General features: G+C 40.6%; 3 protein-coding genes and 1 long non-coding RNA gene across 7 annotated transcripts; 1 reads left to right on the top strand and 3 right to left on the bottom strand.

Moving 5' to 3' along the window:
- Positions 1–806: 806 nt before the first annotated feature.
- On the bottom strand, positions 807–6,280 carry LOC131882481 (uncharacterized). Its single transcript, XM_059229629.1, has 4 exons — positions 5,857–6,280; positions 3,379–3,619; positions 2,684–3,060; positions 807–999 (listed from the first exon to the last, which is right to left on the bottom strand). Exons 1-4 carry the CDS (start codon positions 6,051–6,053, stop codon positions 807–809), a joined length of 1,008 nt encoding a protein of 335 aa, XP_059085612.1. The 5' UTR covers positions 6,054–6,280.
- A 1,174-nt stretch (positions 6,281–7,454) lies between these two features.
- On the bottom strand, positions 7,455–11,193 carry LOC131882131 (uncharacterized). Its single transcript, XR_009373451.1, has 3 exons — positions 11,120–11,193; positions 9,879–10,160; positions 7,455–8,343 (listed from the first exon to the last, which is right to left on the bottom strand). It is a non-coding gene; the product is annotated as an uncharacterized LOC131882131 (long non-coding RNA).
- Positions 8,583–12,065, top strand: LOC131882130 (carbonic anhydrase 2-like). 2 transcript variants are annotated; one of them, XM_059229188.1, is made up of 6 exons: positions 8,583–8,955; positions 9,020–9,143; positions 9,217–9,521; positions 9,702–9,870; positions 9,948–10,102; positions 11,801–12,065. In XM_059229188.1, exons 2-6 carry the CDS (start codon positions 9,035–9,037, stop codon positions 12,026–12,028), a joined length of 966 nt encoding a protein of 321 aa, XP_059085171.1. In that variant the 5' UTR covers positions 8,583–8,955; positions 9,020–9,034; the 3' UTR covers positions 12,029–12,065. The 2 variants fall into 2 exon arrangements, with proteins under 2 accessions (XP_059085171.1, XP_059085170.1); XM_059229187.1 differs by having other exon boundaries at positions 8,584–9,143.
- LOC131882129 (delta(24)-sterol reductase-like) lies at positions 12,048–14,523 on the bottom strand. 3 transcript variants are annotated; one of them, XM_059229183.1, is made up of 7 exons: positions 14,221–14,523; positions 14,039–14,142; positions 13,540–13,964; positions 13,033–13,475; positions 12,827–12,960; positions 12,667–12,766; positions 12,048–12,586 (listed from the first exon to the last, which is right to left on the bottom strand). In XM_059229183.1, the coding sequence occupies exons 3-7, from the start codon at positions 13,952–13,954 to the stop codon at positions 12,191–12,193; spliced, it is 1,488 nt and encodes a 495-aa protein (XP_059085166.1). In that variant the 5' UTR covers positions 13,955–13,964; positions 14,039–14,142; positions 14,221–14,523; the 3' UTR covers positions 12,048–12,190. The 3 variants fall into 3 exon arrangements, with proteins under 3 accessions (XP_059085166.1, XP_059085169.1, XP_059085168.1); XM_059229186.1 differs by lacking the exon at positions 14,039–14,142 and having other exon boundaries at positions 14,236–14,523; XM_059229185.1 differs by lacking the exon at positions 14,221–14,523 and having other exon boundaries at positions 14,039–14,161.
- Between the last annotated feature and the right edge of the window lie 715 nt (positions 14,524–15,238).

The following is a 15,238-nucleotide window of genomic DNA, read 5'->3' as shown; positions in this document are numbered from 1 at the left end:
TTCAAGATCGAGTTCCTGGGTGATTGAAAGACGAGAGTGCCTCATAAATAGATGCATGGAGATTGTTCATTGGGCACCGCACCCAATGTTTACTTACTACAGACGGTAGTAAAAATACCGGTTAAACTTTTGACGGAAGTTCCCACAAACAGATCTTGGCATTTTTCTACCTCAAAATGTCAGAGGGAACAACTCAGATTTGATTGCTTTATGGAATTCTAGCCTTGTTTGTTTGATGATCAAACTTGATTTTTTTTTATTTAGTGCCTTACTGATGTTTAAATCTTTGCATGCAAATCAATTGTTGACTCATCAAACTTTAGTTTTGTTCCATTGTGTTCCAATGTAAATCTACATTGAGTATGGTTTAAATTTTGTTAGTGTTTATAATGTTTTTAGGTATGTAAGTTTTTTATGTGGGCTAGAATTCCAAAAATCAATAAAATAGAAGTTGTTCCTTACGATTTTTGAGGTGGAAAAATGCCAAGATGTGTTTGGGAATTTCCCTGGAAACTTGAAAGGGCTTTTTGAACAACGTGTACAGTGAGTGCGCTTTATTCATTTGAACTTCTCAGGGGTAACATATACAAGTTATAATATCGTGCAAAGCAATGCTTTTTTGAGACATCCGGAGTCTTTTCAAACCACATGAGCACCGTTCATTCCGACTTCTGAGCATTGCACGCGTGTGTCGTGAATCTGAGCTATCCTACTTCTTTCATCCTCTGGCAGGGATTTGATTTTCAGAAACGGTGGTCGGGGATGTCTTGCTTGGGATAAGGTCTTCCTAGTTCGACAAAGCCCTCTCATCCACAGATTAGTGGCACGGCTACCAAATGAGTTCCGAGCAATAAAGGCTGGTCATCGAATNGAGCACCGTTCATTCCGACTTCTGAGCATTGCACGCGTGTGTCGTGAATCTGAGCTATCCTACTTCTTTCATCCTCTGGCAGGGATTTGATTTTCAAAAACGGTGGTCGGGGATGTCTTGCTTGGGATCTAGAAAGAAGATAAATGTCCTTTTTTGATCATATATCAATATGCTTTTGGGTATTACTTTATGACAGACATTCAACCCCTAGATGTCTTCTGAATATGATTTTTTTCGCGGAAGATAGCGATCGAATCAAAACTTAACAACTTCATGACAAAGTACTGGGAGTAACATCATAGAGCTAGCTTTTTCCTACCTTTTGAGTATATCTTTCAAGCAAAAGTCAGTGACAAATTTGTCGGCTTCCACTGCACTGTAATGGTCTCATGTTCCAGTGAATTCGTCTCGTCATTTTTGGAGATCTTTTTCGATAAGGTCTTCCTAGTTCGACAAAGCCCTCTCATCCACAGATTAGTGGCACGGCTACCAAATGAGTTCCGAGCAATAAAGGCTGGTCATCGAATATTATTTGTACGGTACCCTCCGAGGTCTGCTTTCATTACAAAAGCACCACAGAATACGCATTCCGAGGATGAGAGACCCTTACGTTGTTAAGCTAATGGATCCTGGCAGATGGTTCTGCCGTCATCTTGGACCATCTCAACTTCCATGTGGAGTGCCATCAGCTAATTTGCTCTTGGCCCCCTTACTGAAAGGTAAACAACCCACCAACCATTCGATGATTCCTTAACGGAAAATCAGAGGAGGCCCTTTGGGGCCCTTGAACCTAAGACATCTTCTCAGATATGGGAACGGCGGTGAGGAAAGGAGAGCTGAATCATCGCGAGACTTCGGAAAGACCAAGATGAGAAAAGGCAGAAACGATTTTCATGGACAAAGTTAGAAACCCTTTCTGATTTGTAGTTGAAAATTACTTGCTTTCCCATTGTCATTTTTTCGAGCCAAGTAAATCAAAACACACTCGCAAAATTTTTATATGTGAACTTGAAGAAAAACTAACCATCATTTATGAAATAGTTCCTCGGCGAACTCAGCAGATGATCTTGTTTCATGAGAATTAGTTAACAACCAGATTCAACCTCAATGTGATCTATGATTGAGTAGGGTCAAAAAGGCTTGAATTATGATTGAATATTGTTCACAATTCCAACATCAAGAATCAAATTTCAGTACGAGGCAAATCTAGGTGGGGCTAGTTACACATGCTTTTATGCCTATCAAATTTCATTTATACCCCCCCCCAGTGTTTTTGATCCATTTCAACAGTAGTCGCATTTACGACACCACTGAAGCAAACCCACACAGAGTACCAAAAGAGCCATCAAAAGGCACCATTTCCACGTGTTCGTCCTTGGAACAATTGGAATCGGCATACATAGACAAAAGATGTACTGTAGTCTGATAGATCATCCACCATGAGCTTAGAATCCGCCTCCGGTTCCATAGGAGCTATGTTAATTCTGCCCGCTATTAGTAGGTCCTACACTCAAACACAATCTCAGTTGTAATCATAAGCAGTGGCCATTAAAGGAAGATAAATGGCCAGACTGAGAGAGATTGGTTCTTTCCTCAGTACTATGCCCTCAGGGAACAGGCAGGATTCCTCGTTTGGGGAAGCGAGACGGTTTCATGTTCTTGTTCCAATTTGCCAAATGCCCTTGTCACTAATACGTACTTACACGGCGCATGAAGAACATGAAAGAACTAAAGGCCAATGGCTGCGAAAAGGATCATTTCGGGAAACATGTCCTCGCCATGATGGAAGCCCTCTAGGACGCATAAACTTACCTCGGGGGCACCAAAGAGGAAGTGGAAGCCTTCAGATCGAGCTTTGAACTGACAAAGAACTCGTCCTCCTCGAGAGTCAAGATATCGTCCTCGTCATTCGCCCGGATGGACCTCAATTGGTCCGTCGGAGACTGGCCTGATCGTACTATAGGGATTGGGCGGGTTTGAGTGACACCCTTTGTTGTTTTGAACGAGGCGTTTTTGTTGACGTGGCATAAATCTGTCTCGGAAGATGTATCACTTCTCCGATGGAGATGGATGGACCAAGGAGGACGTCCCATTTCGTGATCCTGGGACAGACACTTGTCGAGACCACCTCTTTTAGGGAGTGGCAATCCGTTCAAGGGATCTGGTGCTGTGTCGACAGGGAGGCAGGTCTGAAAAGAGAAAGATCAAGCATGCTGTCCTTTGACTCAATTGTTAGATCAGAGGCCTGTTATATGAGTTTGACAGTTCTCGTATGCCATTTCCCTTTGGCTCACATCAAAGGGACGAAAACCGGAAAGGGGAATTGAAGGAGCTCTTGGTCCCTAAACCATTAAAGTTTCATGCATGCCTGTGTCTCAACTGAGCAAGCCCGGGAGAGGCAATTTTCACAAGTAGAAAAACCGCCGACTACCGAGAAGTGACGAGGTTCTCGTTTTTCTTGTTCAGAACTTTTTTAAGGTAATGAAAAGAAGCCGCGTGGCGTTTACCAACTCGACCAGAGCTATATCGGTCGTCTCTTTTGGACTTTGGTCATTGACCGAGCGCTCCAAATCTTGATTGTTGTTCATGGACAGGGATGAGACCCCTGGGTTCAAAGCGGCGCCCTCCTTGTGAAGGGACGAGGCCAGAATCCGATCCATGAGCCATCGCCACAAAACGGAGGCCTTCTCAGAGGAGCTGTTCGATCGGAATTGAACGCCGGAAAAGTTCAGAATACGGTTCCAAGCTCTAAAAAAAGAAGGCGAGAAAAAAAAGTTGCTTTATTGATAGAAGTTTTAGGAGCCAGGAATATCAAATGGGATTGATGGATCGCCCAATATGGCGAGAAGGAGATATATTGAACAGGTTTCTGAATATTTAGTTTGCAGACGGTGAAATTCCTCCGCTCATTCTTTAAAAAGCCTTGACCGACTGGAGATGGGTTCGCTCGCTCATGAATAATTCATGCACACCTCGGATTGAGGCTGGCTGGCAGTTAAATTCAAGTTCAACCTTTTGTGTGTTGGACTTTATGTACAGCTTTCGTTCGACATTGTAGGAAGCAATCGATTAAAGAGATTTTTGAAGGATTTTAGACTCTCGCCATTCCAAATATAAATTCTTGCAATGGTTTGATTAAGAAACTGGAAATGGAATCTGAGCCTATAACTTTGATCGCTGAACTTCTCAAAAAGCGGAACATAAGTTTTTAATGCCAAGCATGCATAGTTCAATAAAATTGTGCATATGGATATTCTTCGTGGGGATCTATTGCATACAAGATAGATCATTAAGACAAAGAAAAAGCATTCAAAGGATATTGTTGTCATAAAAAAGTTAATGACAAAGTGCACGTCTTCATTCAGAAATTTATTTCAAGGGCGATTTTAGTTGTCAGTTTTAGAGAGCATTTTTTAAAGTTGGGAAAACGTTAGTTAGAGTAACTAAGTGAAACTTTGTGAACATTCTACTATAACGTAAAAATGTGATTTGATCCAAGCACTTGGGGTCACAATAAATTTCAAATGACAAGCATTATTGGGGTAAGGCGTTGGTTATTCCAGTAGGAAGGAAAAACGAGTTTCAATTCGTTTTACTGTTTCCGACATCTACTGGAAAACAGGAAAACAAATGAGAGCACATATTTGCACTGATTTTTTTATTCTTAGAAGAGAAACCATGAAAGGTTATACACAAAGGTAGATGATTAAGGAAAAGGTTGAGGCATTAAAAGGCAAAAAGCAAAATTGAACAAGCGGGAGAAAAGCGATTGACGTAGAATTGTTGCAGAAAATTTTGATATTTTTCAAGTACTTTTTTTAAAAAGAACAGTCGGATAAGTTCATTCAGAAAACTCATATTTTAGCAAAAACTGCGAAAATTTCATTCAATTCAATGTACAAAATCATTGCAAACGATCTAAATACATCCGAAACGTGAGAGAAAATGTATTTGGGTGTTTTGAGAGCTCTAGTTCTCGAATTCAAGTCAATTCGATAAGTTCTCTTCTTCTTTCTTCAATCACTTTCTTCACTGAATGTTACAATACATTACACCAATAGCTACAAATAACAATGAACTATGGACAGTAAACAGACTTTATGTTAAGGGTGTCAATTAATCTCAGTGTGAACGCAAATCCCATATTTTTCTTTAGAAACAGCTATTTAGGCAGTAGGTCAATCTAAGAAGCCCCCACAAGATAAGGAGACAGGGATTAAGGATCAGCATATTTTGTATGTTTTTTGGTATCGCTTTGATTCGGCTTCTTCTTTTCCTGTCGATATTCAGATCCCTTAGTTACAATACACCAAGAGAAGGTAACGTTAACCGTCAAAAAAGGACATCCTTTGACAAACGCTTAAACTCAAAATGGAACGATGAATATGATAGGTTCAAGTTCTCTTAAGTTATGTCTGCAGTTTTACGGCAAGACTAATCATTGTATATCATGATAATGACAAGCTCAACACTCGATTGCGTGGAATGGACAATAATTTGTTACGAATGAGATGGCCCCTAATCATTTACAGAATGGTTCCAAAAGCAAGGATAAGAAATAACAATAATTATGACTAATTTCAGAGCTCTAGCACGAACAAGACCTTGATCTAGGCTTTGAATCCAAACCAAGTCCTAAAACAAATCAGAACACTATAACATTGCTAGGGTTGCCTTTGAAATCATAGCTGAGTGTGCGAGTATCTTATTCCAAAATTCAGTAGTCTCACACCTTGTCCATAATCTGTAAAAATCCTCCCCCCCCCCTATTATCAAAGCCTACCATCCTGATGGACTGAGACATAGAAGAAATGCAAGTTTAGCAGCTGGAACAACATCATCTGGTACTCAAAACATGTCAATGAATGAATAACAAAGATACCCTTAAAGTATAATAAATCTCCGATGGCGCAGATCTGAACGGTCAGAGTCGGACAAAAATGTAATCAATCACACTCCAATTGAATACTATATGACTATCCCACCTGTACATCAGCATTATCGAATAAAGCCATAGACACATCACAAAAGCGATCACAACCCCATCTTTTATCGACGGTCTATATGGGACTTGCACTGTATTGGGAACAATCACAGGGTAGGTCGAGCTGCTAGGTGATGCTGACACTGAGGCAAAGTCGGAGAAGAAGGATCTGGCTTGGGATCGATTCGTGGTCATCATCTCTGGCTGGATTTCACAATGTCACTTAAACGTAGGATATCACCGATACTAAAGAACAGGAAACCCAAACATTAAAGCATCACTTTGTAATGGTTCAGCTTGATTGGGCACCATTGGAATAGCTTAAGAATGTGTTCCACCTGGGAGTTGGAACAAGACGACGACAACCTGACAAAACCTGCGCACAGAGAGCTTGCACAAGCAGAGCACGCTTAAGGGAGAGGACAAGGGCCCTGACCGTAGAGAACAAGATCCAGAGCGATGCGTTGATTTATGTTCAGAGGCGAGTATTAAAATACACTCATCATATATAGTGGTGAACGGATGTTCGTTCTGGACAACGTCCAAGCATTCTGTCCGATGTAAGAACGTTAAAAAAAGGGTGTCTCACGATAGCTAATAAGGGAAGTAAATAAAACATTATATGAATATAACCTACAAGGCATTCCCTCAAAGCTTTTGTGGTTTAAAAGGTGACTCAAGGGAATCCATTAAGAAATGAAATGTAGCATACTCGATTTTCAAGTGCAAAAACTTATGATTGCTTATGAATTTCAATTCAATCACAGTCAATCTCGTTTAAATTTCATTTTTTTTTCGATGTCGAGCCAATTTCGAAACCATTTGTTTCTTGTTTGGGAGCAAATTGACAGTATAAATGGAAAAAATGTCAGGTTAGGAGGTGGTAGTTTAGCCGTATTTAGATCGATGTGATGGATCATGGATGCACTAAAAATTGCTATGAGTCAGAAATGAAAAAGTAAGAAACATTTGTAATTGGAATTTCTCTTTTACATCAGTTGAAGTGCAATTATATTCAATCAAAATTACTTTGGTTCCAAATGTAGTTAATAACTATTACAATTGCAACGCAAGTCTTTGTTTGATTAAGACAATAACTATAAAATCAAATTTCTAGCATCCATGCCTTTCTTCAATTCAATTTGGGCAATGGGTTGATAAGAAATGCTCTGCCCAATAAAAACCTAACGATTTGACTTTTTTCATTGAATATGTGTTTGACCCCTTCGAGATGATCATCACTTTGTATTTCCATTATTTTCATTGCTTTGCTTAAGATTTTGGATCCTCTCAATTTTGCTCAAAAGCACATTCTTTCTGATGATTACTGTCAAAATCAGACCTTGCAAAGTATTTTTTTACGGAAAGAAAAAAAAACCTTTGACTAGCTATTACAGTCACATTTTCATGAAATTGTAGAAGCAAAACTTAATTCGGTTGTGTTCTAAAAGGACGAACCCCATGAAATTGGCTTGTGAATGTTCAGCTCAATCATCTTAAGCTAAAACTTTTCACTCTCTATTGTTTTCGTATGATTTGGATCCATAGTCCGAACTTCTCGCATTTCTGTTCTGCGTTTGATTTGTGGGCAAGAAGGCGTTCGTGAGCTTGCGCTCGTTCCCTCCGATCGTCTTTTGCTGTTCCTAACGAATCGAGAACGGGAACGGAAAGCATAGGGTTCATCCTCTCCTTTCGCCCGAGTGTTCCCTGTTTTCTTCTTGTTCTATTACTTTCCTCTTTGAAAACAACTTTCCTTCCATTCCCATGGCCTGTTGTGGAAAAGTTTGGAATCCACTTGAAAGTCTAAACACTAGAAAACGGTAGATTTTCTTGAATATGTTAAACGCCGGATTTCTCTTGTAGTTTCTCTTGTAGAGTCTACGTCACTCGTTTATTTATAAACAATCTATGATGATGTTACTTTCATTTTTAGGGGAGCATTATGCCGGGGTTAAGCCAACCATCCTGTCCAACAAAGCCACTTTCCACTTTCACATCATCTCGTTTGCAATATAAGCTTCTTGCACCGGGATTTGAACTCTGAACTCACTATCCCCGGGGAGAAGATTTTTGTCTTTTTCGACCCGCCTGTTCGACCACTCCTCGAATTTGATCCTTTTTTTATTGAAAGTGTGATGGTCTTTCTTGTCTATAGACTGAAGTTAAGACCCGCTAGATATTGTTTGGACACGAAAACTTCGACTTCATTATGGATATTGGCAGAACCAGTCGAAAGTCAATTGACAACTTGCTGACCCTTGAAAAACGTTGGCTGAGGACGGTCTGGCTTCCACCAAATTTGGATGCTAAGATAAGCCATAATTTATATTCAATGAAAGTATTAGTGGTCACTTTTGCTGAAGAACAAATCGGGTAGCAGTTAGACTTCTTGTTTCTAAAATGGCTTGATTTTTCTGATGTTTCGATTAGCAATTAGTATTGACGAAGTGGTGTGAACCATTTTGGACTTTAATTGTTGGACGTCCACCTGAAATGATTATATCGATTATATAAAAAGCAAGGAAAGAAGTGACGCGAATGCTTTCAATCATATTCCTTGCTACTTCTTCAAATAAAAAATATCACTGTGTTTTCTCACAGAGTGTCATAAAAAATGCCTCGATTGGTCTTTTTACATGGAAAAATATCGCCCTCGGAATTGCAGCGCAATATGATAGGATAATATTTTTCTTGATGTTAAGTAATTTCTTGTCGTTTGCATGCTGTTCTCCATGATCTGTTCCAAGTATGATTGGCTCTTGAAAGGGCACCATTCGACATTCTTTGAGGCCGGCTAATTAGCATGCCTTCGACCTTCAAGCCCACTTTTGTTAAGAACAGAGCATACACTTAGCCCTTGGTGTCAAAAGCACGGACTTTGTTTCCAGGATGGAGTCTCTCATTCTTTCATGTACCCATATTTAATGCTCAGGGCTCACTGTGCACGCTCTGTTCATTCTTCACAATAGGTATGCTGCTGTACATCCGAGCTTAGAGGATCGAGGTGCTTTCCTCACAGACAAAATTGTTGGCCCCACGACAAAAAAGATATCTGTGAGAGATTCTTGCCTTCGGTAAGGTGACTCAGCTACATCCAAAGGTAGGGGGAAAAGTTAGAAACAATACATTGTTCGATGCTTGGCGTGAGAAAGAATCCGGTGTAGTTCCCTGGGCTGAACATGAATATCCTGGCCAAATTGGTATTCGTTAACGTCCTCCTGGTCCTCGCCTCGATACCAAATGTTACTGGAGGAGCCACGCCAATCTGGAGGTATAAAGGAGACCAAGGTAGTGACAAAAAGGTGTGCCGAAGACAGGCCCTCGTCGGGGGCCTTTTGGTGTTATTGTTTTTTGCCTTTAGGTCCCGAGTATTGGCCTGGTGTTTGTACCACAGGAAAGCGCCAATCCCCTATCAATATTGAGCGGACCAAGATACGAAAGACCTTCGACTACGAGCCTTTGGTGTTGGTCAATTATGACCGAGCGCCAAAGAAAATAGCCATCCTCAACAATGGCTTCACGGCCAAGTTAACCTTTGATAACTCGGAAACAGGTTGGAGTGCCAAGATTCAAGGCGGAGGTCTGCCAGGCACATACCAATTCGAGTACTTGGACTTCCATTGGGGGTCCAAATTGGGCCAAGGGTCAGAGCACACATTAGACGGGGTGAGTTTGGCATCTTTTTTCTTTGAGGTCAATAGCTAAGCTATTGGTTTAGGGAGATGCCTACCTTGAATAGTTATAATAGTGTCAGTTCATCATGTTAGAACCATAATGACTCCACAGTTTATGCATTCATTGGACATTCCTTCCATTTCAAATACATCCATTGTCTTTGAGCCTTAGATCTCGTATCCAATGGAAATGCAACTGGTGCATTTTAATACCAAATATGGCGATTCCATGACAACAGCATTGGAAAAGAGTCGAAACTGGTACGACACATTGGCTTTCGTGGCCGTTTGGTTCCAATTGAGGAGCGAGGATAACCCTAAGTTGGAGCCAATTATCAAAAGTACTTACTCTTACCCACCGTGAAGATATGCTCGGAAGGGCCCTTGCTTCTCAATGATTGCCTTTGCTCCCTTGTAGCTTTGGAATTCATCCAGAACGACGGACTCAAGTTCCAAACCCCTCTGTTCCCGCTCATGGATTTGTTGCCGGAGAACACGGAACATTACTTCAGATATAATGGGTCTATGACTCGTCCCACTTGCAACGAGGTGGTTCTGTGGACAGTATTTAGGGTAAGAGGAACTTTTTCCCGCACTATTTGATGTGGTGAAGCATACACCGTTCGTGTTCCTTAAAAGGGAACAGAACATGGAACATGAAGATTTATCGGTGGTTCTATCTATGTATTTCAAAGAGGTACACGCCAATCCGACAAGTGTTGGACCAAAACGGAACAGTACTACTTCAATGCGGTCCTTGGAACTAGCCCAGGGAAATGCTCTCTGCTTTGAGCCAGGGCCTTTAAAGACGATTTGTCGTGATCTCGAAACTCACGATCCTTTAAAGGTTAAAAAATATCTCATGGTGGGATTTGATTGGGATTCGTTTACCAACCAATTGAGAATCCTACATACAGTCACTGGTGAGACAAATCAAATAATAAAAGTCAAATACTAACAACTGTCAATACAGATGGGAGATTGCGACGAATAAAATAAGTAAATAGAAAGGAGAAAAAAATCAATTAACCCCAAAACAAAAGACGAAAAGGTCAAAAAAGCAAAGAAGGATAAAAAAACACCTCTATAAAGTCTTTTAAGTTAAAAGAGTTAGATAACATAATAAAAATGCACTAGCTTGCAGCCGTAGCGCACTGCCTGTACGATCAACGAATATCAATCTAATTCAGGTCAGAGTGCACTTTCAGTTGGCCATAGCTCGTGATTTTTTACAGATCAAACTGTCCCAAAAGAGTTAATGCATGTACCATGAAGAAGAAAAACACGTGCACTACTTGAGCGTGAGGTCCCTGATGACAAAAAATGGCTACCAATATTGATTAAGATTTGATAAAGATCCATCCTAATTTAAAAATCTAAGATGGATTTTCAAATGTGTGAATGCTAAATTTCGCAGGGTTCTAATTTAGCTTCAGTATAAGAAAAGATGAAGACAGGAAATATACATTTTGCTTGTATCTAAAATAGAACTTTTTGATACCACGTATTTCCTTTTGGACACATTCTGTCCGCTTTAGAATTTCCAGACACTTTAGAACTCTTGAAATTGCGATTTCCGAAATTGCTCACCCTTGCTGTAGACATTTGGTTGCCGGCATTTAATATTTGAACACGTCCTGTTTTAAGGTCTCAATGGAGTTTCGGCTGAAGTGTCAAGAGTGCCCTCGAACCCAAAATGGGACATCCCAATATATATTGAAAAATATGTCAAATAATAATCCAATTAGACTCACACTCGCAAAAAAGATTTGAAAAAAGAAAGGTGAACAAGTGACCTATTTTGGTTTCTTCAAGTTCCTGACTCGCAAAAGTTTGCGTTTCAATCAAATTGCCCTATGGATGGATGTATATAGTGTCGTCTACATCTCGAGCTCCCCTTTATTAAGGACTCACAAGAAAGTCTCAGTGCTCGCTAGTGGTAAAATTTACTTTCCAAAAATATCCTCAAAAATAGAGTTTTCTTGAAAACCTTGTATAGATGGAAAATTCGTTAATGCAAAAGAAACCTGATAACTTTTCAGGAAAATTTTTCGGAAGCCAAATATTCTGTTCCAGCGTTTTGTCGAAATCAATATGAATTAAGTTTAGGAGACATCAATTTATGATTCCCATTTTTTTAAATGAGGTCCAAACTGCATGAGATTGGTTGATCAGTTTCTATTGTGTAACAGCAAGTAGCAATTTCAAACAGTATCGTTTATCATAATGATGTTCATAACTTGTACCTTGATGCAGGCTCTTATTTCACAGGAGTCCGTGGACATATCCATCGCTCAACTGAAGAAGTTTCGACAGCTCACTTTTGGAAACAAACGCATCAAGCGAATTTTGGACAACTTCAGACCCATCAACGATTTGAACAATCGACCCGTTTACGAGATCGACACATACGGTGTAGGTTCAACGGCTTCAAGTATTTCTGCCATATCATGCCTGACCTATTTGGTCTTCGTCTTGTTACTCAAGCTACTCATGTGATGATTAAACAACAGCATAGTTTCATAGAAAATTGGAATTTATGCGTCATTTGAACACTTTTGTTGGGAGAGAACCACATTGGCAATGATTTTAACAAGCATTTCTAAACAAAAGTTACATTCCATTCTCTGATTTGGGCTACGTAACTGGGGTAGTAAGCAATTAGGTCCTCCCCATTTTGCTCACTTTATGATAGACCTCAGGGAAGGCCTCTTCGGTGAGAGGGAGAGAGTTTCGCACCTTGAAGTACGTTGTTCCGTCAAACATTTCTTTGAACTCTTCATAAGTCATGAGTGTTTCTGCGTAGAGCCCTTGATAGCCATTGTAATCTCTAGCAAATTTTTCCATGGCTCTCAAGGTCTCTACTTTGTCATATTTGGGCTTCTTGCAATGTCCATAAATCCCGATATCAATGTGGATCTCATCTTCATCCTTCAACGAATGAATTGGACCGGTGTCCAAAGCCCGAGCGGGGCAAAGCCAAAGTGGGTAGATCCCAACAATATCATCGAAGAAATCAATCGCAGTCTTGAAATACTTGGCAGGGATTCCAAAATCCTAAAAGGCAATGGCGTAACGTATTAAACATGGCAGCCATTAAATATTGAACGCAACAAAATGTGCAAGTGTCTTCCCACCTGAACGACAAAATTTTCGGTTAGCTGAGTGGGCATGACTCTTTCGTTGATCAATTTCAGAAGACCGTAGTTGTAGGGCAAGAGGTAGCCGAATAAGTACCTGGAAAAATGATAATTTAGAAGCATTCACGCTTACAATTTATTAGCTCAACGGACTTACCTAAAAATGGGGTGATTGCCAAATGGTACCCAAACATCAGTGAGCCAAAAGAAGGGCTTATTGTGTCGGAAGTAGAAATCTTTGGTCGGAATGTACTCCACCTTTTTGCCCTCATCTAACACTTTAACAACTTCCTGATATTTGAAGAACGAAAAAACGTAGATTTGATAGGTGCAAGTTTGAAAGGGCATTTTCCACAATCTTACCGTAAAGAACCAGGGTTTGTACCAACGTCCAATGGGATTGTATTTGTCTTTCTCGCATTCGTCGGTGAAAACACCAGTCATGATGACACCCTTATCCCGGCTATACATGATACCCTCTACGGAATCGTTGCCGGATTCCTTCCTGGTCTCATGATCAAATACTTTCATGGACTCCTCCATGGTATAGGTGGGCTGGTATTCGAGACGAATATAGGACTTATACGGGATGATTTGAATGTCTAGTGCGGTCAAGAATCCGAATGTTCCGTATGACCACGGGATGACATAATAGAGGTCCGAGTTCTTGTCCTTGGAGCACTCCATTAGCGTACCGTCGGCCACGACAATCTCGTATCGTGGGCAGATGTGCTGCCAGAGGCCGTATTTGTGAGAAGTGGACTCGATACCACCGCCCATCACCAATCCACCCACCGTGAGATCCCCTATAAAAAATTCACCACCCTGATGTGACTTTGATGTCAATTTTTCATGTCTTACGGTACATACCAATCTCGGGCACAATGGGCACTGTGTATCCCAGAGGGATCAGGAGGTCGATCAGTCGTCCAATGGAGACCATGGGCTCGCAAGTAACAACCATCTTGTCGGTGTCAATGTTCAAGATATCCATGAGATTGACCTCAACTTGGTAGGAGGTGCTTTTGTAGTTGATCTTCTGCTGTGATATCGACATCCATTGAGGTCTGGCAGTGCACATCTTTCGTCCTTTCCCCAATGTTTGCCAATCTCGCACTTGTTTCTGGACATATTTGACCCTCTCATCGTGTTTCTTGGGGGCGGACCCTGCCCAGAACACATACTTGGACCTGACGTACCAAATCAGGTCATAGATGAACGAAATTGGAAGAAGCCAGACGGCCAAAACCCATCGGTTTCCCAAGAGGAACTCTTTTAGTCCCATGATGCCCAACCTTCAACACAAAATGCGTTCCGATGGTTAAATTATGTGACAATTTCAGAAAAAAGTTTCATAAGTTCAACTTACTACAATGGCCTTCGGTTTGCCGCTGAGCGAGTGAGCCAAAAACTCTTGTTGGTTCCCCAGTCAACCAACCAGGCATGTAACCAAGGAGGAGCCTACCAAGTCACCTACCAGTTGCCCAGATTTAAACCAAATGTATGTGGACACGTAAGGAAGTGTGCATAGAAATCTTAAGGCTGGTTTACCTGGATTTCACTTGCCTGATGTTACTCGCGTCCTAGGTTAGTTTTCCAAACAGGCACGGACTGATTCTATGGATTCGCTCTCTTAAGACAGTTCGTAGCTGTTTGGGACATCCGTAAAAACCCCACATAACTCTCACAGGAAGACTAGCCGAGGGCGTTCATATGTAGGGAGAAGCATGTGGTACTTGGGTACAATAGATTGAGGAGAGAAGGATCGGTTGGTAGTTGAATCACTTTTGTCAGTGCACAGTGCACATTCCAATGAGAATGACTTGTCTTAGACGGCTGGTTTAGAGAGTTTGGTGTTGTCATTTGGTGATTTTTGTTGCTCACAAAATGTGATTATAGGTGACGGCAAATGATAAGTTGAATTGCTTGGCTTAATGTATAATGCAGTCATATGTGAAAATATATATCATATATAAAAAGCCATATACTTCAATATCGATAAAACATCATTTTCTCAAATGCTGTGTCTTTTAAAGATAAGTAACATTTGTGAAGTCTTTTTCATAATTTCAACGACGTGTTTTACGTCTTCTTCAGAGCCATACTCAATGGTTTGTTCTGTTCTGGGGTGGTACTACTATACATTTTCCTTATTTTTTCGTATCCGTATTTTCCATGAAGTTGCTCTATAATCTGTTGCGTGAGAGCGTTGGTGAAATTGTCACCAAGCGTGTGCCAGCTAAAATAAAACCGAAGACCCTTTAAAAACGCGGTCGAGTTTCTGCATCCCCATGGATACAATTGACCACTTAGACATATCTAATTGTTGAGTGTTTGCAGTGCAAAACTGGTATCTAAATACTGCCTTAAATTGCATTATCTCTATCATGAAATATTAATATAACCATGACACTGACAACAGACAATCAACCTTTTGCCAAAAAGGCTTGCCCAAGGTCAAGCGTGAGGCAACAGTATGTGGGTTTCTTCCTAAAGAAGGTAAAAAAGTTGACAATTCTTCTGCATTTGCCTAAATCATAAAAATTCAACGATAACTGAAGGAAAATAA

The sequence above is a fragment of the Tigriopus californicus genome, chromosome 6 (genome assembly GCF_007210705.1).
Source record: "Tigriopus californicus strain San Diego chromosome 6, Tcal_SD_v2.1, whole genome shotgun sequence".
Lineage (NCBI taxonomy): Eukaryota > Metazoa > Arthropoda > Copepoda > Harpacticoida > Harpacticidae > Tigriopus > Tigriopus californicus.
Note: the sequence above shows the minus strand (reverse complement) of the source record. Positions and strands in the feature narration are given on the sequence as shown.

What these genes read in the sequence shown, in the direction of transcription:
- LOC131882130 (XM_059229188.1), top strand. Translation starts at nt 9,035, where the DNA reads ATGAATATCCTGGCCAAATTGGTATTCGTTAACGTCCTCCTGGTCCTC. An exon ending in GAGGTATAAAGGAGACCAAG is followed by an intron (nt 9,144 to 9,216) that starts GTAGTGACAAAA and finishes TTTTGCCTTTAG; the next exon opens with GTCCCGAGTATTGGCCTGGT. An exon ending in TTCTGTGGACAGTATTTAGG is followed by an intron (nt 10,103 to 11,800) that starts GTAAGAGGAACT and finishes CTTATTTCACAG; the next exon opens with GAGTCCGTGGACATATCCAT.
- LOC131882129 (XM_059229183.1), bottom strand. Translation starts at nt 13,954, where the DNA reads ATGGGACTAAAAGAGTTCCTCTTGGGAAACCGATGGGTTTTGGCCGTC. An exon ending in GCCCATTGTGCCCGAGATTG is followed by an intron (nt 13,476 to 13,539) that starts GTATGTACCGTA and finishes AATTTTTTATAG; the next exon opens with GGGATCTCACGGTGGGTGGA. An exon ending in CCGAAAATTTTGTCGTTCAG is followed by an intron (nt 12,587 to 12,666) that starts GTGGGAAGACAC and finishes ATTGCCTTTTAG; the next exon opens with GATTTTGGAATCCCTGCCAA.